We start from the raw sequence: 16,152 nt of genomic DNA on the forward strand, positions 1-16,152 counted from the left end.
TGTTAAATCAATTTAGGAGTTGGGGGAAAAAAAGGCGTAAAACTGGTCAATAAAAATAATATTACTTCATAGCAGATTTTGGACACATCGTAATTGGGTTGATTTTTCTTTCATTAATCGTGTAAGATTAAAACACTTGAGGCTCTTGTGGGTTGACTGGTCTCCTTTTTAGGTATATCTCGGGAATAACTCGCTTATATAAAAAAATAGGGCTCTTCAATATGTAAAGTATTACAAAAATGAAGATATAGTCGAAATTTGCTGAAACTTCGCAAAGACAATCTATTGTTTTCTTGCTATGTGTCAAAATGTTGCATTATGTTCTACTTATTTTGCTATTGTTGTAAAATGGATTATGTAAATGAACACATGGTGCATTGACCAAATAGAGTAAATTGTGGTTATATTTTGTCGATCATATAAAAAAACAGATACTTGAGTTAAGCCATTTAAATTTAAATACATCAAAGTACATAGCTCTATTGGCGATTTCGTTGCAGCTGCCTAATTCCGAGAATTTCGATAAAATTATGTCTATTTCCATGGCATCGTCCTACAGCGATTCAGGCTTTTTCTATTCACCTCAGTCACCCTTCCCCGTTTTCTATCACACAAAAATTGGTAGAAGCTCTTCAGAGCAGGGACGGAAAAGAATAATTTTTTTTTCGGAGTCGAAAAAGTCCTGGTCAAAAAATTGTCCTAGGTGAAAATGTTTGAGTTCCCAGGTATCCCTATAGCAATATCATGTCGAATCATGCATCCTTATCATTTTTCGAACTTTTTCCATAAAAGTCCACATATAAAAGTAAAATCTGTATTTTTAACATGCTTTTATTAGCTCGACCTGTATCTGTGTAACGGAAACTTTGAGCTTAATTTTCACCGGTTTCTAGAAGTCTGATTAATTTGAAACTTTGCATAAGTATCAAGGACCGATGGCAATGCCTTAATGTGATGGTGTGGTGACATAAGGTCATCCGCCATAATGTCAATTGGCCTTATTACCTCTTCGAATGGCCATAGGTTTGATTGAAACTTTGAAAACGTATCAAGGCTCGATGACAATGCATTAGTGTGATTGTGTGGTGACATAAGGTCAACGGCCATAAGGTCAGTTGGCCTTATTACCACTTTGAATGGCCATAAGTTTGACTGAAACTTTGCACACGTATCAAGGCTCGATGGCAATGCATTAATATGACGGTGTGGTGACATAAGGTCAACGGCCGTAAGGTCAATTGGCCCTATTACCACTTTGAATTGCCATAAGTTTGACTGAAACTTTGCACACGTATAAGGTTCGATGACAATGTATTAATGTGATGGTGTGGTGACATAAGGTCAACGGGCATAAGGTCAATTGGCCTTATTACCACTTTGAATGGCCATAAGTTTGGTTGAAACTTTGCACACGTATCAAGGCTCAATAACAATGCAATAATGTGATGGTGGGGTGACATAAGGTTAACGGACATAAGGTCAATTGAACTTATGACCACCCCAAATGGCCATAGATTTGAAACCTTGCACATAATGCGAAAAACGCATTCCTTTATTAATGATAGAAGGTTGCAGGTGAACAGCTCTGCTGCTGCCTTCTTGTATCGTTCCACTATATGGTCACTCTATACTTTCAAATTAATAAGAATATTGACAGTTGTCAAACAAAACATAAAAATCAAATCAAATACAACATAATAGCTTCCTATCCAGAATGACTCCAAAATACTTGACTTGATCGCTAAATGCTTTTTAATCTGAATTAAATTATTCTGTTAATAACTTAAATTTTATTATAATTTTATTTTGAGGTGATTAACTATAAATGATTGTTTGATCTTCTACTACTATCTACTACTATCTTATATAACCTCCTTTTAATTGAAAATTTTCTATTTTTTAGTTCGATTAGATATAAAAGCGAGTTTTTTTAGTTTTTCTAAACTATTATTTATTATTTTTTTAGTCCGATAGAACTAGTTAAAGTCGGACTTTTAATAATAAAAGTCCGGAAATAAAAGTTAAATCCGGACTTTTATTTTTTAAGGCCAAAATAAAAGTCCGGCTTGATAACAAAGAAGCGGCTTATTCGAAATAAAAAAATTGTTTGCTTCGGATAAGCCGTTTCTTTGTTATCAAGCTGGACTTTTATTTTGGCCTTAAAAAATAAAAGTCCGGATTTAACTTTTATTTCCGGACTTTTATTTTTTAAAGTCCGAGTTTAACTAGTTCTATCGGACTCAAAAAATAAAAATCCGAAAAGAATTTTTATCTTGATTCAAATATATTAAAAGTCCAAAATTAATAGTTTTGCAAGGAATTATATTATAAAAAGAATAACAATTTCGGCCCCTGCTTCAGAGGTTATTAATTGACTGGCTCCATCGGACTATAGTTTTTTTAAAGCTGATGTTTTGACATTGTTTGACGGGATATAAATATAGAACCCGAGTGATTGAGAAGGGCCATTAGTCCATCTCCCTATTCGCGCGGCATTGGTAAAAGATTGAAATTGCTGAATTCTATCTTACTTGAGTATATTTCTATTCAAAGTCAATTTTCTTTGCCATCAAAAGAGCTACAACTCCCTATAGAGCCTCAGTTAATTGACAGTAATTACAAACTATTGTGTTTAGAAGAATATTTTTCTTAGGAATTAGAGAAAAATATTATATTGCTATTACAATTTGCAAACCCGAAAACCAGTAAAGATACAGTATTTGACCATATACCGCCAAGAAGGATATATGAAGGAACTTAAGAGCTTTTTTTTTTTATTGAATTGCTTTTTTTTCAATTGTTTAATCACCAATTGAGGACGTTCAAATGTAGGTTAGTACTTTTTCATGCAAGTACCTTTTATGTGGCACATTGGCAACACTTATTTCAAACGATGACCATTTTTAAAACAGGGATGTTGAAATATGTGTCATTTGCTTTTTTTTTATTAAATTTTTATGAATATTTCAATAAAAATACTTTTTCAGTTAACTTCTTTGTGCTTGATTACCATTTAAATAACGAATAAACTGGCCATCACGGACAATAATTAAATTTTTGTGTTGATATTTTGAAGTGGTTTTAATTAAATGCAACCATGTGATATTTGAGAGGGTTTTGTGCATGTACGACATTTTTCATAATTGATTGGTACTAGAAAATTCTGCAAAGGCTACATTCATTTGAATGTTTATTCTGTGCTGAAAAATATTGGATAAGATTTTTTTTTCAACTCCGCCTTTATTTTTTTTATAAATTTCTCAAAATCTCTCATAATTTGAGAACGACGTCGGAGGTCAACTCGTAAAATTCTTTTACCATGTTTCTAGGGTAAACAAATTAGCGCTCTTGCCTTATCTACAAATTATTTTGATCATAAAAAACAATGTTGCCATAAAAAACCCTCAAAACCGGCCTTAAACTGCGACTGAAAATTTGCTCTATTCTTTAACATGAGCTAAAATTTGGCTAGAGTTTTAGCAAACTCAGTTTGAACTTGGCTTAACAAACTGCTGAAAAACGAGCCTTAAGGCGCTATACCAAGACGCTAATTAAAAATATCTGCACATGTGGAATGATTTGCAAATATAGTTGCAGCTTTTTGATATAATTCCCCATGAGCAACATGTTAAAAAAGCACCTGAATTTGAAACCCGCTTTAATTTACCTATGAGTACGCACCAGCATGTTAAAAACATTTCTGCGCAGAAGTTCTGTATATTTATTTTGGAATAACGGTGCATCTTAGCGCTGTGACTTCTAAATAAGACTACTAAAGCATCTAATGTAAACCGTGCCTTATGTTCTGAATTCATTGCAACCCTGCACCAGTCGGCATCATTTGACATTTTACAACTTCATTGGGTACATAAGGATATAAAAATGACAACAAAGAATATTGAAAAAGTTGAAAAATTGTATGAGAAATTTTCAAAATCAAAGTGTTTTTAATTTGGCGTAGCTTCAATTAATAAAACATCGATATTGTATAATGGACTTTTAGTTAACCCTTGAGAGGCTACCATAGCAAAATCCTAATTATAGAGCAGGTGTAGGTATGAAATAAGTGGCCTAGCCTTACATTTGTACATATATGAAAGAAGTGGCATGTGTAGCACTTCTAAGAAAATAAAGAACTCTTATTTATAATATTGGAATATAAAGAAGTTGCACTGTAAAATGGAACAGAATTCGATCGATCCATTTGCATCCGAAAATAGCGGAACAGCACGTTTTGTCGATAAACTTATTGATAATGGTCTAGCGGGTGGAAGTGGTGCATGTAGCAGCAATAGTGCTACTATAAACGCCACACGCGAGTTCCAAACAATGAAGCCAGGAATTGGACAAAAACCAAGCCAATCGTCTGGAAGAACAGATATACCACATAGTGAACTTGTGAAGATGCTATACTTCTTAGAAGGTGAGCTCCAGGCACGTGATGTTGTAATCGCTGCACTTCGAAACGAACGGGTTAAGCAATATATAAGTCAACTTCGTACAAAGCGAGTGCAACCAAATGATCCTTATGCAGCGATTTTTCGTGATAAAATAGCACTTGCCGGTAATATGATATCTCGAGAATCCTCAACACAAGCAGCGCAAGCTGAAATGGAAGTACGCCAAATAATTGAACAACAAATGGAACAACAATATCAAATGGTTAGCAAACAACGGGCTACACATTTGCGCATGGTGAATATACTCACAGAATCTTTGGAAAACAATCAACGAATGTTACAAGAACTAGAAGAAGAGAAACGTAAGCACGAACACGACACCGCGCAGGGGGACGATATTACTTATGGTTTAGAATTGGAAAGAACAAAGTTACGTCAAGAGCTAGAAGAAGAACGGGCACAGCTGAAAAAGATGGAAAAGGAATTGAAAAAGCTACAAGAAACTTTGGATTATGAGCGCAATCGTCAAAAGCAAATAGTTTTATTACTTATAGCTGAGCGCAAAAAAATACTAATGAAATATATCGAAGAAGGTAAGTAGCGGTAAAAAGTAAATATATCGACGAAGATTATACTTTTCCTTTGCTGGCACTGTCAACAATTAAAGAAGTAGCTTCTCTACTTGCTTCGCCCAGCTCTGTGAAGTTGGCACCTACATGTGCGAGTAATTAAAAAACCATATCTCATTCGTTTGTCCACCGTTTGCAAACTAATGAAAAATTTTCGTTTGTCCACCTTTTGTTAAAAAGTTATAACAAAAATATCTTTTATTCGAAAACCCCAAAATTTTTTTTTCGCTTTATTGTGCTAAATCATATGTCCGTCGTTTGCTCATCGTTTGTCCATGTTTGTACAGGAAAAATTTTCGTTTGTCCTCCTTTTGTTAAAAAGTTATAACAAAAATAATTTTTTTTTTCGAAAAACCCCAAACATTTTTTTCCCCTTTATTGTGCTAAATCGTATGCCCGTCGTTTGCTCATCGTTTGTCCATGTTTGTACAGGAAAAATTTTCGTTTGTCCACCTTTTGTTAAAAAGTTATTTAAAAAAAAAAAAAATCGTGTGTGAAGTTGGCGCGTAATTAAAAAAATAAATGCCATTCGTTTGTTCACGTTTGTCCAGAATAAATTTTCGTTTGTCCACCTTTTGTTAAAAAGTTACAACAAAAATATTTTTTTTTCGAAAAACTCCAAAATTTTTTTTTTTTCGCTTTATTGTGCTAAATTATATGTCCGTCGTTTGCCCAAGGTTTTTCTATGTTTGTCCAGGAAAACTTTTCGTTTGTCCACCCTTCGTTAAAAAGTTATTTAAAAAAAAAAACAAATCGTGTGTGAAGTTGGCACCTCCATTTGCGAGTAATTAAAAAAACCCTATGCCATTCGTTTGTCCATCGTTTGGCCACGTTTGTCCAGGTAAAATTTTCGTTTGTCCACCTTTTGTTAAAAAGTTATAACAAAATATTTTGTTTCTTTTCGAAAAACGCCAAACATTTTTTTTTCGCTTTATTGTGCTAAATCGTATGTCCGTCGTTTGCCCATCGTTTTTCCATGTTTGTCCAAAAAAATTTTTCGTTTGTCCACCTTTTGTTAAAAAGTTATTTCAAAAAAAAAAAATCGTGTGTGAAGTTGGCACCTCCATTTGCGAGTAATTAAAAAAACCAAATGTCATTCGTTTGTCCATCGTTGTTGTTGTTGTTGTTGTAGCGATAAGGTTGCTCCCCGAAGGCTTTGGGAGTGTTATCGATGTGATGGTCCTTTGCCGGATACAGATCCGGTACGCTCCGGTACCACAGCACAATTAAGGTGCTGGCCCGACCATCTCGGGAACGATTTATGTGGCCACATTAAACCTTCAGCCCATCCCCTCCCTCCCCAACCCCAAGTTCCATAAGGAGCTTAGGGTCGCCAGAGCCTCGTCTGTTAGTGAAACAGGATTCGCCGCGGATAGGTGAGGTTGACAATTGGGTTTTGAGAAGCTATATGTTGCGCTGGCAACCTGCAGGGTTGCGCTACACAGCCCCTTAAATCTGGTATTTTAGTCGCCTCTTACGACAGGCATACCTACCGCGGGTATATTCTGACCCCCCTAACCCGCTGGGTTAAAAAGTTATAACAAAATATTTTTTTTTCTTTTCGAAAAACGCCAAACATTTTTTTACGCTTTATTGTGCTAAATCGTATGTCCGTCGTTTGCCCATCGTTGGCCATGTTTGTCCACCTTTTGTTAAAAAGTTATTTAAAAAAAAAAAATCGTGTGTGAAGTTGGCACCTCCATTTGCGAGTAATTAAAAAAACCAAATGCCATTCGTTTGTCCATCGTTTGTCCACGTTTTTCCAGGATAAATTTTCGTTTGTCCACCTTTTGTTAAAAAGTTATAACAAAAAAAAAATTTTTTTTTTTCGAAAAACTCCAATTTTTTTTTTCGCTTCATTGTGCTAAATCGTATGTCCGTCGTTTGCCCATCGTTTGTCCATGTTTGTCCAGAAAAAATCGTGTGTGAAGTTGGCACCTCCATTTGCGAATAATTAAAAAAACCAAATGCCATTCGTTTGTCCATCGTTCGTCCACGTTTGTCCACCTTTTGTTAAAAAGTTATAACAAAATATTTTGTTTCTTTTCGAAAAACGCCAAACATTTTTTTTTTCGCTTTATTGTGCTAAATCATATGTCCGTCGTTTGCCCATCGTTTGTCCATGTTTGTCCAAAAAAAATTTTCGTTTGTCCACCTTTTGTTAAAAAGTTGTTTCAAAAAAAAAAAATCGTGTGTGAAGTTGGCACCTCCATTTGCGAGTAATTAAAAAAACCAAATGCCATTCGTTTGTCCATCGTTGTTGTTGTTGTTGGTGTAGCGATAAGGTTGCTCCCCGAAGGCTTTGGGAGTGTTATCGTGTGTGAAGTTGGCACCTCCATTTGCGAATAATGAAAAAAACCAGATGCCATTCGTTTGTCCATCGTTTGTCCACGTTTGTCCAGGATAAATTTTCGTTTGTCCACATTTTGTTAAAAAGTTATAACAAAAATATTTTGTCCAGGAAAAATTTTCGTTTGTCCACCTTTTGTTTCACAAAAAAAAAAAAGATCGTGTGTGAAGTTGGCGCCTCCATTTGCGAGTAATTAAAAAAAACCAAATGCCATTCGTTTGTCCATCGTTTGTCCACGTTTGTCCAGGATAAATTTTCGTTTCTCCACCTTTTGTTAAAAAGTTATTAAAAAAAAAAATCGTGTGTGAAGTTGGCACCTCCATTTGCGAGTAATTAAAAAAAAACCAAATGCCATTCGTTTGTCCACGTTTTTCCGGGATAAATTTTCGTTTGTCCACCTTTTGTTAAAAAGTTATAACAAAAATTAAAAAAACCAAATGTCATTCGTTTGTCCATCGTTTGACCACGTTTGTCCAGGATAAATTTTCGTTTGTCCACCTTTTGTTAAAAAGTTATAATAAAAATACATATTTTTTTTTTTCGAAAAACCCCAAAAACTTTTTTTCAGTTTATTGTGCTAAATTATATGTCCGTCGTTTGCCCATCGTTTGTCCATGTTTTCCAGGAAAAATTTTTGTTTTTCCACCTTTGGCTAAAAAGTTATTTAAAAGAAAAAAAAATCGTGTGTGAAGTTGGCACCTCCATATGCGAGTAATTAAAAAAACCAAATGCCATTCGTTTGGTACTAATGTTTCGAAGTCCAGAGCATACCCCAACGGGTTAGAATATACCCGCGGTATGTATAGCTGTCGTAAGAGGCGACTTAAATACCAAATTGATTCAAGGGATTGTGTAGCGCAACCCTCTCAAGGGGTTGGCAGCGCCACATATTGCTTCTCCAACCCAATTGTCAACCTCACCTACCCGTTGCGAATCATATTTCATTAACAGCCGAGGCTCTGGCGACCCCAAGTTCCTCATGGAATCAGGGATGGGGAGGGCGGGATGGCCTAGTAGGTTTAATGTGGTCATATAAATCGTTCCCGAGATGGTCGGGCTAATACCTTAATGGTGCTTTGTTACAGGAACATACCGGATCTATATCCGGCAAAGGACCATCAACATCGATAACACTCTCCAGCACTTTCATAAACTTCAAAAAAGGAAAGTGGGAAGAATATAAATCTGCAACAGACAGCAGCTTTGCTGCCCTCCCTATCCCGACTGATGCCCGCCAAGGGGAGCGTGCCTTCCGTAAGGTCATTGAATCCGCCTCGGCACATTTCATTCCCGCCGGGAGAATTCCCGAAATCCGGCCCCACTTCCCGGCGGAGGCCGCGAGCTTAGCGAGGGAACGCGACCTTATAAGACAGCTTGATCCAGGCGACCCCCAAATAAGGGATATAAACCAACGCATCAGATTGCTTGTGGACGAACACAAGCGGGCGAAATGGGAAGAGCACCTAAGAGGTTGTAACCTCTCTACCGGTGTAGGTAAACTTTGGTCCACCGTAAAGTCCCTATCGAATCCGACTAAGCACAAAGACAAAGTTTCCATCGCCTTTGGCGGTCGGATGCGAAAAAATGCGCGAGCGCTTTCTGCCGACAATATATAATGCATCCTACGGTCGACAAAGATAGACGGAGAGCCAATAGACACGCACATAAACACAAACTCAGCGCGTCACCAATTACCATCACCGCTAGAGAGGTTGAGGACGCCATTGGTCGCGCTAAACCATCCAAAGCAGTGGGCCCAGACGGCATAGCCATGCCGATGCTTAAAAACCTAGGGAAAGAGGGTTTCAAATATTTAGCGCATGTCTTCAACCTGTCTCTTTCCACCTTTGTCATACCCGAGAAATGGAAAATGGCCAAGGTGGTCCCGCTACTAAAGCCTGGAAAACCAGCTAACGTAGGTGAGTCATATCGTCCGATATCTCTCCTATCGCCAGTGGCAAAGACGCTTGAAGCCATTTTGCTCCCTTATTTCCAAGCACATTTTCAGCTAGCCCCTCATCAGCATGGCTTCAGAAAACTCCATAGCACTACCTCCGCGCTAAATGTCATTAGCACCCAGATAAATTGCGGTTTGAATCAATATCCCCACCATAGAACAGTACTCGTAGCGTTAGACCTATTAAAAGCTTTTGATACGGTCAACCATGGCTCGTTACTGCAAGACCTGGAAGGGTCTACCCTTCCCCCATGTCTTAAAAGGTGGACCGCAAATTATCTGGGTGGTCGGCAGGCATCGGTGCAATTCAGAAACGAAACATCAAAACAAAGGAGAATTAAACAAGGGGTGCCACAGGGTGGTGTCCTATCCCCGCTTTTGTTTAATTTCTACATATCTAAGCTACCTTCACCACCGGAAGGAGTCACAATCGTTTCCTACGCCGATGACTGCACAATAATGGCCACAGGCCCAGGCCCAAAGATCGATGAGCTATGCAATAAAATAAACGGCTATCTCCCTGATCTCTCCAGTTTTTTCGCCTCGCGAAACCTGGCATTGTCACCGACTAAATCTTCCGCGACCTTATTTACAACATGGACGCCCCAAATGTCGACCATATTGAACATCCACGTCGATGGCACTACGCTACCGACTGTCCTACACCCCAAAATCTTGGGTGTGACGTTTGATCAGGATCTACATTTTGGTGCGCACGCAACCGCAATTGTTCCAAGAATTCAGAGCCGTAATAAAATCCTCAAATCCCTTGCTGGCAGTACCTGGGGAAAAGATAAAGAAACGCTCTTGACCACATACAAAGCAATTAGCCAGCCGATTACGTGCTACGCGTCACCCATATGGTCGCCAAGCCTAAAAACCACCCACTGGAAGAAACTACAGGCCTGCCAAAATACTGCTCTCAGAATCGCCACGGGCTGTCTTCTTATGTCCCCAGAACACCATCTGCATAATGAGGCGAGAATACTCCCCATCAGGGAGAGAAATGAGATGCTGACCAAACAGTTTCTGTTGAATACCCAGAAACCTGGGCATCCCAACAGACATCTGATTGACGAACCAGCACCGCCTAGGGGCCTAAGGAGTCATCTCCGTAAGCATTTTGAGGAAATACGGCACCTGAGTACCCAGCCGTATGAAGCGGAAAAACACAAGCAGGTCCTTGGTGAACTCCATAGACAGGCGTCGGACCTTTATGTCGGGAATTGCCCGGTGAATCCAGTACTTGAAGAAAAATATCCAGAACTCGCAGAAGAGGAACGCATACTCCCTAGGGAAACGCGTGTCACTCTCGCTCAACTTCGTTCTGGGTACTGTAGCAGGTTAAACTCTTACCTATCCAGAATCAACCCCGACATACAAAATGTATGCCCTGCTTGCAATGTGTCCCCACATGACACCAACCATCTCTTTAATTGTAATGTGGAACCAACGCCTCTAACACCCCTTTCCTTATGGTCCACCCCTGTTGAAACGGCAAGTTTCCTTGGACTCCCGTTAGAGGATATTGAGGACAATTTGTGATCGGTCGCGGCTATTAGGTGGGGCGAGCATTGCTACAACAACAACAACAACATAACACTCTCCAGAGCTCTCGAGGAGTGTCTTCATCGTTAATACAACAACAACAACAAGCGCAGAGCATCTATGAAGGTGACATAGGCCAAGGCAAGAACTGCATTGAACCGATGCCGCGATAGTAAATATTCTAAGCTGGCATACGGAACACACGGTGTGGGGGACAAAGAGTTGATGACTCCTTCTTACGCGAGTACGTGTGTCGGAAAGGGAGGGGAGAGACGTGGATACAAGCTGGTGCTCGGCATTGCTAGTGTCTATGCTACGTATATTGTAGTGATGAGTTGTAGCGGCCGCGTTAGGTGGAAGCGCGAGCAACATCGGACAGTTGATGTGGCCTGCTGAGCAGCGTCGCTGCTAGAAGCTGGCGGACGTACGTTTGAGAGCGAACCGCGGGACGTCCTTGGACGTGAACAGCAGGGAGCCACAAAGGTTTTATTGAAATTCCGAGGGCGACGAACGTTGGGTTCTAACCCAGAACAGCCCGAACGATGCAACCATCTTTTGCACGTTTGAGATAAATCCTTTTCCGACATATGCAGCAGAACCACAGCCTGGGACCGGGGTTAGGTTCAATGCCTTCCCGGAGCGGGGGTATGGAGCAGTCCAGCTGCAAGGAGCAGCTCCAAGGTTGACATTTTGTGGGAGGGACGCAATAAATTAAATGGAGTTACACTAAAATGGCAGCCCTTGGTCGGAGAAAAAAATCCCGAGTCGCTCCGGTACATAGAACCGGCTGTCGTAGGAAGTCGCTACTTCGTTGTGCGATCTGGCAGTAATAGGTAACACCGAGGAAATTTATTTCTACCTAATCCTTTCGCGGAGAGTGGGCGCGCTCTGGTTGTTGTTGTTGTATTAACGATAAAGATACTGCCGCGAGTGTTATCGATGTTGATGGTCTTTTACCGGATATAGATCCGGTACGTTCCGGTAACAAAGCCCGACCATCTTGGGCACGATTTATATGACCACATTAAACCTCTTAGGCCATACCGCCCTCCCCACCCCCTAATTCCATGAGAAACTTGGGGTCGCCAGAGCCTCGACTGCCAATGAAACAGGATTCGCCACGGGTAGGTGAGGTTGACAGTGGGTTGGAGAAGCTATATATTGCGCTGGCAACCCCTTGAATCAATTTGGTATTTTAGTCGCCTCTTACTACAGACATACCTACCGCGGGTATATTCTTAGCCCCCTAACCCGCTGGGCGCGCTCTTCCTCTGCTTCCGTAGGTAGGATCTAATAAGAATACCTTCATGACCGGATCACCATCTTTAGTTCGCGTAAAATGTGCTAGGCAGCATATCCGTTGTATTTTATCTAGCATCAAATTAAAGAAATCGCCCCATAGGGTGTCACCCTCTCTATAGCCTCGTGTCGTTTCGAACGGCTTCACAGCCATATTGGTATTGCGGGGAATCACAATTATTATTATTAGGCCTCGATGCACTGCGACTTTTATTTAGATAAATTGTGCTTGACCTTTCAGCCTATTGTTGTATGTTAAGTCTTTTAATGTATTGTAACGAATTTAGTGAAATTCCCCTTATTCCAAACTTTCTGCTAACGTTCGAATCGCTAAACTATTGAATAAATAGCTCCAATATTCAATAATGCAAAATGGTCTTTATTAGACTCCTTTTAGTGTACTTCACAATAACTCTTACTTCACAACTAATTGCGTGTTTAAATCAAACTGATTACTGACTCCTCAGCTGGCTCTGCTTTTATACTCTCTGTTGCCTTGTCCGCATATTTCTCCAAATGTCTAGACGTTTCCCCGTCTAGAATCTTCGACTTGGTTATCAGCTATAGGCGTGTGTATTTGTAGCTTATAGCCTCTCGCATAGACATATGCGTGTGCATTTGTAGTTTATAGTCTCTCGCATAGGCACATGCGTGTGTATATGTGAGTACTACTTCGGCTGATGATTACATGTGTTTATGAGTATCTCTCCGTTGCCTTGTATGTATGTTTGTAGATGATGATTGATTTATTTACGTACATACTGCTTAGTATCGGCTGTTGTGGTAGTATCGCTTAGTGATACTAATATTCGTCACAGTATTTAAGTACCTGTTGTAGTAGTCCTCTAACGGTAGTCCAGGTAAACTTGCAATTGCGTCATGTGGGGATACATTACATGCAAGACATACAGTATTTATGTATGTCGGGTTGATTCTGGATAGGTAAGAGTTTAACCTGTTACAGTAAACATATCAAAGTTGAAATTGAGTGAAGCGTGTCTCCTTAGGGAGAGTGCTTTCCTCTTCCGCTAGTTCAAGGTGTTTAACTTTAATAACGGGGTTCGCCGTGAAATTCCTGGCATAGAGGTCCGACTCCTCAGGTGCCGTATTTTCTTGTAATTCTTGCCCCTGGTAGGTGGGATTTGTTCAATCAGATGTCTGTTGGAATGTCCAGGATTCTGGGTATTTAGCAGAAACTGTTCAGCATTTCATTTCTCTCTCTAATGGGGAGAACTCTCGCCTCCGGCCAATTGCTTTGTAAGGGGTAATGAGCGCCTCTTTGTCTTCACCCCGAGTGCTGCCGGCAAAAGATTTGAGGATTTTTTTACGGCTCTGGATTTTAGGTACAATTGCGGTTGCATGCTCGCCAAAATGTAGATCCTGGTTGAACGTCACACCCAGTATTTTTGGGTGTGAGACAGTGGATGTACAATATGGTCGACATTTCCCGTGTCCATGTTGTAAATAAGTTCTCCGATGATTTCGTCAGCTAAAATGTCGAGGTTTCGAGACAAAAAAACTGGAGAGATCAGGGAGATAGCTGTTTATTTTATTACAAAGCTCATCAATGGATGGGCCGGGACCTGTGGCCATTATCGTGCAGTCATCGGCGTAGGATACAATGGGGACTCCTTCTAGTAGCGAAGGGAGCTTCGATATGTAGAGGTTTAACAAAAGCTGAGATAGAACACAACCCTGTGGTACTCCTTGTTTAGATGTTACGTTCCTGAATTGCACCGACGCTTGCCTACCAGACATATAATTTGCGGTGTACCTTTTGAGACTTGGAAGAAGGGAGTACCCTTCCAAGTCTTGCAGTAACGTGCCGTAGTTGACTGTATTAATAGCTTTCAGCATTGAAATCGCCTAGAATAATGCGATTTTCACCAGTGGGTAGTGCGCTGATGTCTGGCAGAATCCACGAAAGCAACATCGAAAATTTAGAAAAAAAGTTTTTGCAAGCGGAGCAACTGCTTTAAAGAATATTTCAAAACAGCCATCCGGATTACTTACTTTATATCCCCCGGTGAGATTTCGACAGTTTAGGTGAACTCCTCACCCTCGCTGAAGACTACGAAGGCCAACGACTGACAGCGTGGCCGTCTCTACGCGCTACGCCAAATTTGCGGAAAACCAGCAGAAGCCATAATCGACGCCGGGGCCTCGAGAAGTGTCATATCAACGGTAGTGGCAGCAGAGCGCATGGTAAAATCAGGGGCGGAGAAAAGTTAGCCGCAGCCGTCCAAATAACCATGGCCGTAATGCTCTTAAAAATATTCGAATAACTCTATTCGATTATTTGATCTAAGATTTTTGTGCGATTATAAATCGAATTTCATTATTCGAATATTTTATTTCATTAGATTAATCGAATTATCGCAACTCAACGTTTATTCGATTTTCCAAATCGAAGTTCAATTTTATATAAAGTGTTGATACAAAAAAGTCACGCATACGCCATTCATGTACCACATGCATATTTCTCCTTGTCGAATCTTTGTTAATTTGATCGATTAGTAGATATTAAACTCTTATGGTGATTTCTTTCTACACCAAAATGTCGCCACTTTCAGCGGCAAACATTTTTAAGATTCTCACTTCGCCCTGTGAAATTATAGCCACTTAAAATGTTCAGTGCCACCCTGCATGACTTGAAAAGAACAACAATTGTAACCATTTTTACAAAAAATGCAGCTCGTGTGCTTGTTCGCTGTCAACTGTGATCGGACATTGTTTTTGAGTGAGGCATGATGCGACATATACGTACATATATAGCATTCGCTTCAGCTTCGTGTGATTCATAGCATTCGCTTCAGCTTCGTTTGATTCATCAGCTAATTGACAGGGCTGTTTTCGTCACCGTCAATAGCAGCGAGGGAAAGTAATGTTGCATTTTTGGACATTTTTAGAGGTAGGTTGTTGAGAAAAGATAATGATGCCCTCTCAATGGCTAAGCTGATTTTACAACAGAACACAACTTTTTGAAAGTTTGGCGTGAAGGCGACACTTCCGTGTAGAAAAGAAAACACCATTAGAATGGTTCTCAAAAATATTTTCCCCAAGTAAAATTTGCCGAACTATTCGATTCTGGTGCGAGAAAGATAGTAAGCGTACATAACTTTCGGAGAAAATCAATCTTTTGGTAAATATTTCAAAAAATGCTCAAAAACATAAATTTTTTACAATTTTCGCAAGTCATTGCAAATATCTTTAGCTTAAAATATAAAGTGGGCGTCCGCATTTTTGCAACGTGTGATACCTGACCTCTCTACGATAAAAAGTACACCAACAACAAGCACCGAGATACAATGAGTGACAATCGTCTGGCATAAAAGCTTTGAACACCGATTTATCGAAATAATTGTATGAAACGCAAACAAATTTATGCCATATTTTTGTTCGTCTTGGCTGCAGGAACACGTGGGTAAAGTAATTTTAATGCATGGACGACTCTGTATAAATTACAAGGGATTAAATTTAAATCCGCCTAATTTATCACAACATTGCAAACGTTTTTTTACGAATACATATTGTGACGAATATTAGCCACACTAAGGCATACTATCATCTCTAAGCCGATACTAAGCAGTCACTTGTATCTACATAAACAAGTAAATCATTATGTCTACACATATGTATATACAAGAAGCGGAGAGATATGCACAAACACATGGATATATCTGAGATACTCACAAAAGTATGCAATCATCGGTGGGAGTATCACTCCCTTATACACGCGTATATGAGAAGCTATAAACGTGCATCTGTAGTTTATAGCTGGTAACTAAGTAGTAAATTCTAGAAGAAGAAACGTCTAGAAGTATGCGAACGAGGAAACCGACGAGTATAAAAGCAGCACAAGCTGAGGCATGAGCAATTCAGTTTGATTTAAGCACGTTATTGGTTGCGAAGTATAAGTGTTATTGTGAAGTATTCTAATAAACACCATTTTGCATTATTGAATATTGG

General features: G+C 39.6%; 1 protein-coding gene across 2 annotated transcripts in view; it reads left to right on the top strand.

The window, feature by feature from the left end:
• The first annotated feature begins 3,889 nt into the window (after positions 1 to 3,889).
• The window catches only part of Naus (Nausicaa), an 83,569-nt gene continuing 71,306 nt past the window's right edge, over positions 3,890 to 16,152 (top strand). For both annotated transcript variants that reach the window (XR_010950790.1, XM_067772610.1), the window contains exon 1: positions 3,890 to 4,993. Coding sequence is in view for 1 of the 2 variants with exons in the window: in XM_067772610.1 (XP_067628711.1) it covers positions 4,180 to 4,993 (814 nt within the window). In the remaining variant the exon portion in view is untranslated. The remainder of the gene's footprint in view (positions 4,994 to 16,152) is intronic.

Source organism: Eurosta solidaginis, chromosome 3 (assembly GCF_040869045.1).
Source record: "Eurosta solidaginis isolate ZX-2024a chromosome 3, ASM4086904v1, whole genome shotgun sequence".
In the NCBI taxonomy this organism is placed as follows: domain Eukaryota; kingdom Metazoa; phylum Arthropoda; class Insecta; order Diptera; family Tephritidae; genus Eurosta; species Eurosta solidaginis.